The sequence below is a fragment of the Oncorhynchus tshawytscha genome, linkage group LG07 (assembly GCF_018296145.1).
Source record: "Oncorhynchus tshawytscha isolate Ot180627B linkage group LG07, Otsh_v2.0, whole genome shotgun sequence".
NCBI lineage: Eukaryota > Metazoa > Chordata > Actinopteri > Salmoniformes > Salmonidae > Oncorhynchus > Oncorhynchus tshawytscha.
In genome coordinates, this window is record NC_056435.1 from 15,235,258 (window position 1) to 15,248,843 (window position 13,586).

At 43.5% G+C, this 13,586-nt stretch overlaps 1 protein-coding gene across 1 annotated transcript; it reads right to left on the minus strand.

Annotated features, from left to right (window-relative positions):
- Positions 1-765: 765 nt before the first annotated feature.
- On the minus strand, positions 766-5,558 carry lig4 (ligase IV, DNA, ATP-dependent). The gene is made up of 3 exons (XM_024399525.2): positions 5,408-5,558; positions 4,926-5,041; positions 766-4,518 (listed from the first exon to the last, which is right to left on the minus strand). Exon 3 carries the CDS (start codon positions 4,498-4,500, stop codon positions 1,756-1,758), a length of 2,745 nt encoding a protein of 914 aa, XP_024255293.1. The 5' UTR covers positions 4,501-4,518; positions 4,926-5,041; positions 5,408-5,558; the 3' UTR covers positions 766-1,755.
- Positions 5,559-13,586: the final 8,028 nt, after the last annotated feature.

A 13,586-nucleotide genomic window follows, 5' to 3' on the forward strand; every position in this document is an offset into this window, starting at 1 on the left:
CTGCTTTGAGTAGAGTGAATCAGTGAGCCGCGGGGGGTTATTGATGGGTCCAGAAGGGAACGATGTGTCTGTCAGAGAGATGGGTAAGCCACAGGAGTCCTCCAAAACAGGATCCTCCTGGGGCTCTCTGCAAAGATGTTCCCTCTTGAGAAAAGGTCATAGAGGTACCGTGGGACTGAATGTCTGTTCTTGTTCCCTTCCCAACTGATCCCTGTTGAGTGTATGGATTTGTCTCAAATGGCACTCTACTCCATATAAAGTGCACTACTTTTGACCTAGACACAGAAGGCTCCGGTCAAAAGTAGTGCACTAAATAGGAAATAAGGTGCCATTTGAGATGCAGGCCACGTGTTTGGGGGCTTTTTTTCTCAACCAAGTAAACAGTGTGGTGGGATTAAATTGAGACTTATTGGGGGTCCACATCGACAGCAAACTGTAAACTAGTTGGAACATTTTATTTGAATAAGTGCCACATACAGTGCCTTCGGAAAGTATTCAGACCCCTTGATTTTTTCCCACATTTTGTTACATTACAGCCTTATTCTAAAATTGATTAAATTGTTTTCCCCCCCTCATCAATCTACACACAATACCCCACAATGACAAAGCAACGTCCAACCGGCCTCACAACCGCAGACCACGTGTTTGACATTTTGGCGAGCGGTTTGCTGATGTCAACTGTCAAAGTTGTGAACAGAGTGCTCCATGGTGGCGGTGGGGTTATGGTATGAGCAGGCATAAGCGATGGACAAAGAACACAATCACATTTTATTGATGGCTATTTGAATGCAGAGATACGGTGACAAGATCCTGAGGCCCATTGTCGTGCCATTCATCCACCCCATCACCTCATGCAAAATCCATAGATTTATCCATGAATTTATTTCAATTGACTGATTTTCTTATATGATATGTTACTACGTAAAATGGTAGAAATTGTTGTGTTTATATTTTTGTTCAGCATAGATGTAATTTAATTACCAACTCTGAAGAAGGCCTTAAAGCTTAATAAAGCGCAGTGATAATAGGAAGAGCAGTGTGCAGGTTTCTTATTTTTTATCTCAAATTAACAGCTTTATAAAAAGTCACTTTTTCTTTCATTAAAGTCAGTTAATCTACTGAAGTTAACATTGCAACAACAGTTGAAATATTTCGATACCTGGACAATACATGAAGACAATCTTTTAATACCAATTCCCATATTTATTCAAAATATTTATTTTAGTTCCAAAACATGAGAATTGAAAAGATTAAAAGAAAAACATAGAGTATAATATAATTTACATTAAATGAACCAAATAGTTTTGTGGATAGACCAGGGTTTCCCAACCTCAGCCTCGGGACACCAAGGGTAACACGTTTTGGTTTTTGCCCTTGCACTACACAGCTGATTCAAATAATCAACTAATCATCAAGCTGTGTAGTGTTAAGGCAAAAACCAAAACGTTCACCCTTTGGTGTCTCACTGACAGTTTGGGAAATTATGGGATAGACAGTCTCAAATATCTCACCACAATAGTCTGCATTGGTAAGGACATTAAAATAGCTTACCTCAATTAAAGTAGATACACCATTACATATAGGCCTACACTATATCCATATTGAAATGTGTAGAAAAACACTGGATAACTTTACCTTCTGATTCAGAAAATCCTTTAAAACAAACATTTATTTACACTCTAAAATGGATTAAAACAAAATATTACAATCCCACAGATATGTCAATCATAACGTGCTTATTGTCCAGTGCTTGCATTACACTAGGTAGTCATTGTCATTCCGCAAAAACCCTGCTTTGATAGATTCTGTTACCCATGACTCTCTAACAATCTTGAACTTTTTGGTAAAGAGTCGTCTGAGGGTTCTTAAAGCCAACACTCTTGTTTCCTCCACCACGATGACATGAGAGACCCCTTCCTCAAGCTTCTGCACTACTGTCCCTCCGTGGAAGCGGAATTCCAGAGCCCGCGTGTCCAGACAAGTTGCCGGTACAATGCTTTTAGGGTCTCCTATGTCTGCGTATCTGTCCATGTAGACCCTGAAAGGTCTGAACATGCTAGTGGGGAGGTCGTCCCAGCTGAAGCGTTCCTCCAACTTAGCGATGCACTGTGCCGTCAAAGTGTCCACTCTACCAATCCGACCGAAGACTTCCCTCAGCTGCTGCTCGTCCGTGTCCACAAAGTAGCTGTCTCCGTAGCAGTCATATTCCTTGGCAAAGTGCTCCTTGGTGGAGGGTGAAATGTGTATCATGTGACGCGGTTGCCATGGCACCACCTGCTTCCTGTCTAGGCACACCAGCAGCCAGGCAGCCCACACTACGTCGTGCTGGTCTGAAGAGATCAGGTTCTTCACACGCATGTTCTCCACAGCGGCGATCACACAGTAGGTGTCCGGTCCCGGGTTCTGGACTACAATACCGCCACATCGGGCCACTGCTTTCTCCAGCTCCGCCTTGGGGTGCGCCTCATTGCCATTCATAACGCAGAACTCCACGTCCTCGAACATGTCCGTCTCCTTGGTAATGCCAGATAGGTCCTGGGACTTGAAGTGGTCGATGACGCCGACAGCTTTCTTGGGCTTGGCCGCTGCCGGCGACTTGCGCTTCTTCTTTTCAGGCTCGTCATTGTCATTGATGCGGAGGTGGCGCGAGAACAACTTCCCGGACGCCTTGTTGCGAAACTGATCGAGCTCAGCTAGGGTCATGCACTGGTGCCACTCTTTGTCCTCCCGGATCTTCTCGATCCTGGGGAAGCGTAGCGTGCAGTTGGTTTTGTACATCTCACTACTGACTATTTCTGCTGCCTTCACCTGGATGATGACCGAGTTGCACGGGTCAATGTAGACTTCCGGTCTCTCCGTCCCACACAGAATAGAGGCCGGAGGGTCGTTCTTCCGGTAGACTTTCCAGTGCTTGGCCAGCTTCAACCCCAAGTCATACAGCTCCTTCATGGTGTAGCCGGAACCGATGCGACAGAGCGTGTGGAAAACGGAGGGTTTCTCTCCAGGCTTCGGAGCTTCGGCCACCGCGACGAGGAAATGAGACATCATGCCACCTCGCCTTCCTTTTCCCCAGTAGCCTCCGACAATCAACAGGTCGAGCTCATCCATCAAGCCATCAACGTACTCCGGCTTTATCTTGAGCCAGCCCTCACCTCGCTTATCGGGCTTGTAGACGGATGAGGGATCTTTCACCATGATGCCCTCTTCCCTGTTGTCAATGGCTTCGTTGAGGGCGTTTACCACCTCTTGCATAGTTTTAGCCTCCGTTTTCGGCACCACGTGTATCCTCCCTTTAACAGGAGTGAAGACAGTCTGAAGGTTGTCGTGGCGCACCTTCAACGTCTCGTTGCCAAACTTGTGGTCGTTCACAAGAAGTACATCGAAAACGCAAAAGCACGTCTGGAGCTCGGAGTCATCCACTAGCCTCTTGATGTCAAACTTGCTTCCTTTTTGCATGAAGGTGTCGGTAGTGGGGTTGTACGCCATCATCTCCCCATCCAGGATGCATTTGACTATGTGGGGCTTGAAGACATTGTGGATGAAAGGCGTCAGGGAGCCCTCTAGCGGCGATGCACCAAACTGCTGGGTGTACTCGAAGGAGTTCCGTGTGAAGTACTTGTAGACGTCGCCATCCTTGTGCAGCTGGATGCGCTCTCCATCCAGCTTGGTCTCTATGAAGAAGGTGCTGTTGCCCATCTGCTTCTCCACCTGGCGCATGTTGGCCACGGCGGCTAGCATAGGTTTGAAGGCAAAGAACAGGCCAATGGACACTTCGCTGAGGGACACAAAGGGGTCGTGGAGCTGCCGGCACACCTTGTTTAGGTCTGTGGTGACGTTGTAGAGCTCGGCCGCATCTAAGTGGAACACCCGGAGCACGGTCTCTTTGCTGACCCCCAGCTTCATGTCCTTCAGGATCATGCGGATAAGCCACTTCTGCTCCAGTGCCGTGCTCTGGGTGATAAGGTGCAGTAGGCTCTTCTTCACCAGGTCCTTCTGCTTACCAGCATTGTTGATGGCCACCGAGTCCAGAAAGTCGTTGACTTCTCTGATGGTGAGGTTTCCCTGGCTTGTGCAGCGTTTCTTCAACACAAAGTAGGTCATGAGAGCGAAGTCTCCCGCCTCCCCCTGAGATGTGGTGGGGGTGCGGTAATTCAACAGTTTGTTGGCTTCCGGTCCATTCTTGGGGAGACCCAAGACGTCTATGTAGAGCTTGGCTAACATACTCTCTTTAATGCCATAGGCCACACGCTCCCTTTCGAACGAGGGGACTATGAGACGCATGGCCGGGTAGAAAGAGTCTGGGGTGGTAGGGTTGTCTTTGTGGAGGGCTGCATGGAACTTCCTCCAGGAGTCTATGAAGTCACGGAGAAACTTTGATTTGTCTGGTCGGAATTTGGTCTTCTGTATTTTTTCAAGCGTGGTGCACAGGTGAAGAAATGGAACTTGAGCAGCGACAGAGCTCTGGGGAGCAGCAGATTCGCTTTTTGAGGTTCCCTCCATTGTAAAAGCTAAAAAAAACTAAAAAAGAACAAACGTTAATGACCCATCGATTCTAAGGGATGCTCTTAGTTTTCATCCAGGTGTTTATGTAATTGTTATATTGATAGAAAAATATGATCCTGTACTTTAGTAAGTAGTGTTCTACAGTGACTACTTCATTTGCAACATGCAGGGCTGGAGCCTGTCCATTATATGCAGCACAGTACATTGAGTATAACAACATTTCCCAAATTACTCACAGTTCCGTAGCTAATGACTCCTCAATAAACAAAACATAACTTGAGAATGTGTTTTTAAAAATCTGTATGACCTAATCCATCACACCAGCCATATGTTTAGAAACTAGTTAGCGAGAATGTACACTCTACAATGCATAGCCTGAATACTTATTGAAAACAACATCTCAAGTTAGCTAGCTATCTTACCTCAAAGCAACCAGCCAACTCGTCAGTGTCTTGCAACTCTTTGGGGATCGCTCCTCTACAACATGCTGTGACATGCCCGGGTTATGACTGCATCCATCATACGTGTCCTGACGAAACTGAAACAAACCAGACAGTAGTTGAGCACTAGAATGCTAAACACAGCTAGTTAGCGTTGTTGTGCCAGAGGTTGTGCAATGGTGCATGGTTATGCAGTTGGGGTCACTTCGGTAAGCTATGCTAGCTAGCATGCAATCTATAGGCACAGCTGTTAGATTATTTATTATCTACATTTATTTACCTAGGCAAGTCAGTGAAGAACAAATTCTTATTTTCAATGACGGCCTAGGAACAGTGGGTTAACTGCCTTGTTCAGGGGCAGAACGACAGATTTTTACCTCAGCTCAGATACTAACATTAGATACATTAATGGTATCATGTTGTATGATGCGATTTCAAATTCAACAAATAACGTGTCAAATTACCTGATTACTTCTTCTCGGTCTCAAAACATAAACATAGCCGTTTTTTATTATTATTTACAAACTGTTATATGAGTTTCTAAAAAAACACTTCCTTGTTCACAAAGCGGAAACCGTCAGCTGCGTAAAACATCCAGTCGGAAACAAAATAAGAGACATAATGGACCTGGGGAAAAGCTATTCTTTCATACGTCAGGAGAGGGCGGCAGATACATGTAAAAAAAAAAAAATGTGTCAAACCACAGCTGGATGAAGGAGTGGCATAAATTAGATGTTAGCGCATTGCTAATTAGAATGCCCTTTATTTTGTGTCCAACTTTTTATATATATATAAAAAGGTGATAGGATAACATTCATTTTATCAATGTTTCTGTAAAACATTTAATTTCGATACATATTAATTGATGCAGATACAGCACATGGTCACAATACCTTTGGTTACATGCAGAAAAATAATAATTAAGCAATATTCATTTTGTAAACACACCTCTATAATAGCTTTGAATTTGATCAAATTCATGTTCCAATGTCCATAAGAATGGGTTAAGTCATTTAAGTCCTGACACAGTATGCAACACACACACACACATGCCTCACGGCTGTCTTAAATTATATAGTCTGGAAATTCATACAAATTCCTCACTGTGCACTGCCCTGACTGCCCTAAACATAACACACAATGTAGGCCTACAAACAACCTTGCCACATGTCAACCAACAGATTTACTCGAGGTCAAGAGTCCCTGCACCAAGCAAAACATGAAGATAAAGATGTATATGAACTGTGGTGCTTTAGTTCCTCAAGAAAGTATTGTACACCACAGATCAATGAAAGTATTGTAGACTGAAAATTGTGTGCACACCAAAAAAACATTTTTTCTTGCTTACTCTTTACAGTGAATTCTACATATAGTACCAGTCAAAGGTTTGGACATATCTACTCATTCAAGTTTTTTATTTTTACAGAGGGTAGTGCGTACGGCCCAGTACATCACTAGGGACAAGTTCCTGCCATCCAGGACCTCTATACCAGGAAGTGTCAGAAGAAGGCCCTAAAAATTGTCAAAGACTCCAGCCATGCTAGTCAAGTACTGTAATGCCAAGAGTGTGCAAAGCTGTCAGTAAGGCAAAGGGTGGCTACTTTGAAGAATCTAAAATAGAAAATATATTTTGGTTTGTTTAACACGTTTTTGGTTACTACATTATTCCATATGTGTTATTTCATAGTTTTGATGTCTTCTCTATTATTCTACAATGTAGAAAATAGTAAAAAAAAGTAAGAAAAACCCTTGAATGAGTAGGTGTGTCCAAACTTTTGACTGGTACTGTAGTTTAACCAGCGACCAATATATCTATAAAGAGACGAACAGGATCTTCACTCCTTTTAATTATAATGTAATAATAATTATAGGGCTTGCAGTGGATGCAGAGGCACTCGTAGGTAAAATACCCTGCCACTGATAGAAAGTTAGATACTCCTAATGGTTAAGATGATTATTCAGGGTAGGGTAATCTGACCCTAGACCTGTGCTTAGGGGGCAACGTCTACCTCTGAAGTAGGTCGTCCGGTTTGCAATAATCTTTGCCCACTAGGGGGCCTCCTCTCCCTCTATATGCTCGAGAGAGGGAGAGAGGAAGAGAGGGAGGGGGAGGGGGAGGGAGAGAGAGAGAGAGAGAGAGCCGCACATCCTGAGTCACCTCACAGCCAGAGTTGTTTAAATCCAGTTCTGCTGCTGCAGTAGTGGAGAAAGCCAGGAAGAGATGAAGCCCGCAGGACAGAGAACACAAACACACACTCCATGCTGGTTTATTGTAGGGGCACATGGTTCATTTATACAGTAGAGCAGATGCCTGACAGGGATAAAGGCCTATACAATGGTCTGCTGTCATGAAAAGCCAAACCAACATCCACAGTCAGCCATAGCATAGGTCTCACTTTACACAGTAGGACTGCAGAGTTAGCCAGGTTCATAACAGCGGTTGCGTAACAGTGCTCTATGTGCCACAGTCAGAGAGCGAGGTAGAGCGAGCGCCGACCTAGAAGATGGTAAACAAGTGACGTCAGCTGCTGCTGCTGATGTCGTGGCGTGCTTCTGCTCGCTCCAGGGTGAGAGGGGAGAATGCAGGATAGGATTTGAAGGTGGGGGGGGGGTAGTATCATCTGGGACTGGCAGGTTTGTACTGCTCATCCTTCATAGAGGTACAGTATATGGATATGGAACATATTTGGATTTTAACTTAACTGTGATTAAGCTTCTACTGTGACTGTTATGGTTCCAATACCAGGGGCGGTATTTATTAATTGTAGATCAGCACTCCTACTCTTAGACACTTTATGAATACGGCCCTGCTGCAGTAATTATATCCCAGAAACAGTGATGATGATCCATCCCTCATTAAAACGGTTGCAGGAAACAAGTGCCACAGACAAGTTAAACAAAACAAAGTCACAGACAAACACAAAAGTCCTAAGACAAAAATTCCATCAAACCACATGGCATTATTTTCACAGTAGCGTCTAAGAATGACATTTTGGGGCCCACTTTCGGGTGTATTTTCTTCTAGCCTTATTTGGGGCTTAAATATGGTCTGGTACAAAATTGTGTTGACTACGGCAAAAATACCAAGCCTCACAGATGGAGGCTCCCAGTTCTCAGAATGAGACACCTACAGGTATGTGCTGCTGGCAGTAGTTGTGTAAACAAATATAGTGCCACGGCAGGTTTGATTTATTCTGTCTCACATTATACAACGGGCAGGTCAGAGACAGGGTCAGTTCATGTAATACACACATTATACAGTTTGTGTGTGTGTCATTGGCATGCTACAGTTTTGTGAGGCCCCCTTGCTAGGTCTGAGCAAGGAACATGGCTTATGAGGTGTTCATATGTTATCTGGAGGGAAAGGGCCCCTGGACCCCAACCCCCTCAAAAAAATATTGGGTTGGAGGCTCCCAAGAGGTCATAGTGAGTATATAGTGTATTGTGAGGGCGTGTGGTATGCCAGTGGTGTGTGTAGTCCTGCTGTGTTTGTGTAACAGATGTGAAACGGCTAGCTAGTTAGCGGTGGTGTGCGCTAAATAGCGTTTCAATCGGTGACGTCACTTGCTCTGAGACCTTGAAGTAGTGGTTCCCCTTGCTCTGCAAGGGCTGTGGCTTTTGTGGAGCGACGGGTAACAATGCTTCGTGGGTGACTGTTGTTGATGTGTGCAGAGGGTCCCTGGTTCGCGCCCAGGTATGGGTGAGGGGACGGTCTAAAGTTATGCTGTTACATTTGCTTTATTCTACTGGCAGGGAGAGCCAGACAGTGCAGAGCATACTTCTACTAAATTTAGATTGACCTCCACACAATCTCTCTTTCTGTGTGTGTGTTTGTGCATGCGTGTCAGCATCACTTTTGATCTCCTTGTCATTCCACCAGATCATCTACAGATGTAGGATCTTAATTTGAGCACCCTGTTGCAGGATAACTGTTCTGCAATGCAGTGTATTTGAGGTTTAAAAAGGCTTCTGAAGTTTGCAATTTCCACTTTAAAATGTTCCCTTACAAGATATGTATCAACCCCTACAAAACTGTACATTAATTATAATCAACATAATAATTCACATTCCCTGTTGCTGCAGGATAATTATCCTACTGTAGCAAACTGGTTCAAATTAAGATCTTACATCTGTATCTAGTCTGCTGTCTACCCAATGTGAATTTCAACGCTCACTTTCTCTCTCCCGCTCACATTCACAAGTGTTCGACACTGGACATGATGCTATTTGTCATTGTACATCACCCTATGGTTACATCACAGGCCCGTGGCTAAACAGAGAGAGATCAATAGCTCTCCACTGACCCCCGCATTGACCTTTGACCTATTGGCTTATGGCAAGGGATAAGTCCGGACGGGAATGGATGGGGGTGGACCAGATGGACGGACTACACTGTGGGAACGCACAGATGGACTACTACTCCACACTACTCCACACTGGACGGTTCAATGAGAGTGCTGGTGTCCATCCACAGGCATAGCGTTATATTGATACCAAGAAATGGAAGACATTTACGATAACGCTGGGTATTGCCCAATAATGACCTATTCTACCATGTCATTGAGCGGGTGGGCCGCAATAGCCATGTAGCAATTAAGACCATTGGCCAGTAACCAAAAGGTCGCTGGTTTGAATCCAGAAGCCAATTAGGTTAAAAAAAAGAAAAAATACTGAGCAAGGCACTTAACCCTAATTGCTTCTGTGAGTCGTTCTGGATAAGAGTGTCTGCTAAAAAAATGTATGTTGTTTTCTTGGTATTGGAGAGGATTCCTGTTTACCCTTACTCCCTAAGGATATATCACCAGTCAAGAGATAAGGTGGTTTAATGGTGGTTTGTACATACGCTGTTACATTCAAGGACCAGGGGTGGAATTTCCAAATTTTGACTGTGACTTTTTCCCCCATTCCAAAACCTTTTTCCCCTATACCTTTTCAGGCCGCTGGGATTTGTGGTGGGAACTGAGCACATTACAACACACACTGGAACTTGTCCCAGTACTTGTTCCAGTCACCACAACCATGGACATGAGGTCACACGACATCTCCCTCTTATGCAACCTACTCAAGATATCACAGGCTCTCCTTTAAAGATTTGCCTGACAAATTAAAGTGAATTCTTCCACTGCTCTATGTTCGCTACATAGATCAGTCTGAAACTGCCATCATTGAAGTCGTTTGTGTTGACGTCAAAATAAGGGGTATTGTACAAAACAAAGTAACAGCGATTGGAAGGAGGCTCTATATTTAAATATTTAAAAATATTTTAAAAAACATATACAATTAAAGTACAAGGGGTAAAAATATCATGACTGTGTCCCAAATGGCACCATATTCCCTAGCACACTACTTTTGAACAGAGCCCTATAGACCCCACTCATGAAAAATACTGGTGAATTACTACACAAAAACCTATTTGAGCAGAAGTGACTACGTAGTGAACGTGTAGTTTATGCACTACTCAAGATACACAAGTAGAGTTTTGTAGTGTTTTCAGTATTAATCGGGTATAGATTTTGACTACTTGGTAGTAAATAAGTAGTCACTACACTAGAGCCAGACTACCAGCTTTTCGCGACCACAGAAGAAGTCAAAACAGGAAGTAGTAGCTGTTAGCTAACTACAATCATCTTCCATCCTTTGTAATCCTCCCTTTCATACCCCTTGTGCTGGCACCATCTGTAAGTTTAAACATTCTTTTATGGTTTATGACTACTTTCATGTCGTTGTTTAGTCTTTTATATAACTTTTTACCACATCTAAAAGACTGCTAGCCAAAACGGTCTTGTGTTTAGCATAGCTGTTTGCTAGCCCCATTGAAATGAAGCTATGTAGACTGATTTCATCATGCTTGCAAGGACCGACGCCAGAGACGAGAAGCAGGTATGGGGAGGCAAACATTTAATCAGGAACAGCCATGAAACAAGACAGGAACAGTGTCAGCACACGGGTATACAAGGACATATGAACATTAATGCTGAAGCAGGGAACAGAGCGGGGAACCAGACAGATATAGGGGAGGAAATGACAGAGGTGATTGAGTCCAATAATCAGTGATGCGCATGACAGGGGGGAAGGCAGGTGTGCGTAAAGATGGTGGCAGGAGTGCGCAATGCTGGGGAGCCTGGCGGGAGGGGGAGTGGGAGCAGGCGTGACAATGCTAGCTAATTAATAAGTATGTGTTTGTGTGCAAATGTAAAGTATGTTCATATTAGTATACTTACTCATTCTACTTACCTCTTTTGACATGTTGCCAAGGAGGCCCTCGAAATAAGAATACCGGAGACCAATGTTGGCAAGATTAACATTGTTTATCAAATGTTTTTCTGGGTTGTCTTATGTGACCTCTGTTGATAATGGCTTATAATTTGTTGCCTCTTGTGCTTGTCTTAATTTTCTAAAAGGATACTGTGGTGGAGAAATGTTGCCGCAACAAAAAAAGAGGATCTGAAGATAGTTAAATCAAAGCCAAAGAAGACAAGGTCTAAAAGGGATTAACATAAGTGTAAATATGTAATATGTATTTAATAAAAACAAAATCTCAATTAAGTTTGTATTAGCTTGTTATTTATTGTTTGATTATACAACTACAGTTAGAAACTTGAGGAAATAACATGTGCACTCATCTAGTAGTGACAGTAGGGAAACAAGAAGATGAGTAGTAAATGTGTCACGCCCTGACCTTAGAGCCTTTTTATTTCTCTATTTGGTTAGGTCGGGGTGTGATTTGGGTGGGCATTCTAGTTGAACTATTTCTTTGTTGGCCGGGTATGGTTCCCAATCAGAGGCAGCTCTCTATCGTTGTCTCTGATTGGGGATCATACTTAGGCAGCCATTTTCCACCTTTAGTTTGTGGGATCTTGTTTTTGTGTAGTGCCTGTGAGCACTCCAGTCGTTACGTCTCGTTTGCTGTTTATTGTTTTTGTTAGCGAGTTTCATTTTAATAAACATGTGGAACTCTATGCACGCTGCGCCTTTCCTCCGACCGTTATTACGAACAACGTGACAAAATGTGTCAGTTTTCAATATTAATTCAGAAGGATCAGGAGCAATTCAGCAGTGACACAACACTACACACACAAATGGCAGTAGTAATTCAATAGGGATTGAGTAGGCATACAGCACGTAGGAATTGTGTAGGTATGTGTAGGTTTTTATGAGGGCACATGGCGAGACCCAAATGTAGACACAGGAGGCAGGTGGTTGAGCTCCGATATTTACTACACCAAAAGGGGTAGGCAAACGTCAGGTCGGGGACAGGCGAGTTCATAAACCAGGTCCAAACAGTACAAGGGGATAGGCAGGCTTGAGGTCTGAACAGGCAGAGTGGTCAGGCAGGCGGATTCGGTGTCAGGACAGGCAAGGGTCAAAACCAGGAGGGCTAGGAAAAAAGACTGGGAACAATACGAGCTAGGAGAAACGCTGGTTGACTTGACAAAACAAGATGAACTGGCACAGAGAGACAGGAAACACAGGGATAAATACATCGGGCACTAATGGGGAAAACAGGAGACACCTGGAGGTGGGTAGAGACAATCACCAAGACAGGTGAAACAGATCTGGGCGTGACAGTTTTAGGTAGTAGATACTAAAAAGCTCAGTAGTTACACAGTAGTCATTAAGGGAGAATGGAAATAAATAGGAAATGCATAGTGTTCACCAGTAGTGAAGCATCCCAATGTATCACTCATTACTACTTAATTTATTACACATCTCATCTCAATAGCAATCAAGTAGTAAAACCAGTAGATTTTGTGTAGATCTTGTGTCGTAGTGATGAGTAGTAATTCAGTAGTACTTTTTCATGAGGGTCAAAAGTAATGTAGCACATATGGAATAGGATGCCATTTGGGACACAGTCTTTGAGTAAACAGACCAGGTGGATGTTTGGGTTGTTACAGGCTGGAGGTTAAATTCAGAAGACAGTTTCTCGTAATTGTTATCTAGTCCTGTCACTTGATTTAGAGTCTCTCATAAAATAGCTGTTGTGTATTTTATGGTCTTGATGCATGGTGCACCAAAACCGACTGGGTTTTGAACCCAGGTTGTCTGTGCACCAGAAGACAGTGTTAGCCCGCTAAGCTAAAGCCTGGGCATTCGTTTGGGGAGTTAATACTAGTCTCAGGCAAGTTTACTCATCACATAAGCATTATGGGGCAACGTATTGGGCATTGGGCAATGCCACCATTTGTTTCACTTCCGTGAGTGCAGGTTTATCCTTTTCCAGTTGCAATGCCATTGAAGGCATATATTCCCCTCAGCAAATGTCTTGTTTTAGAAGGCTTTATTTCAATGTGCCCATCCAATATGCATCAGTTGAGATATCCATCACAGTGAGTTAGTTAGCAAACATGGTCTAGCCACTCTAGACCTGAAATGCAGATGAATGAATGTCAAATCTATTCAGTTCTTACATCTGTTATAGACCTGGCCAATCAAGTGTGACCTGTGACTGCAGTGTAATCAATGAAAGAACAAGCTGACCTGGGAACCTTAGTTTAGCATTTAATCAGTTTAACTCAATGGGGAAGCTCCTAGCCTCTGGGAATTAAATAAAACATTTCGGGAATTGAAGATCTGCTTGCAAATGGACACTAAGTCCTCATTTTATAGTATTTAATTTTTCTTTGAGCCGCTTCCCATGAT

Coding starts and splice junctions, on each gene's coding strand:
- lig4 (XM_024399525.2), bottom strand. CDS start 4,500: ATGGAGGGAACCTCAAAAAGCGAATCTGCTGCTCCCCAGAGCTCTGTC.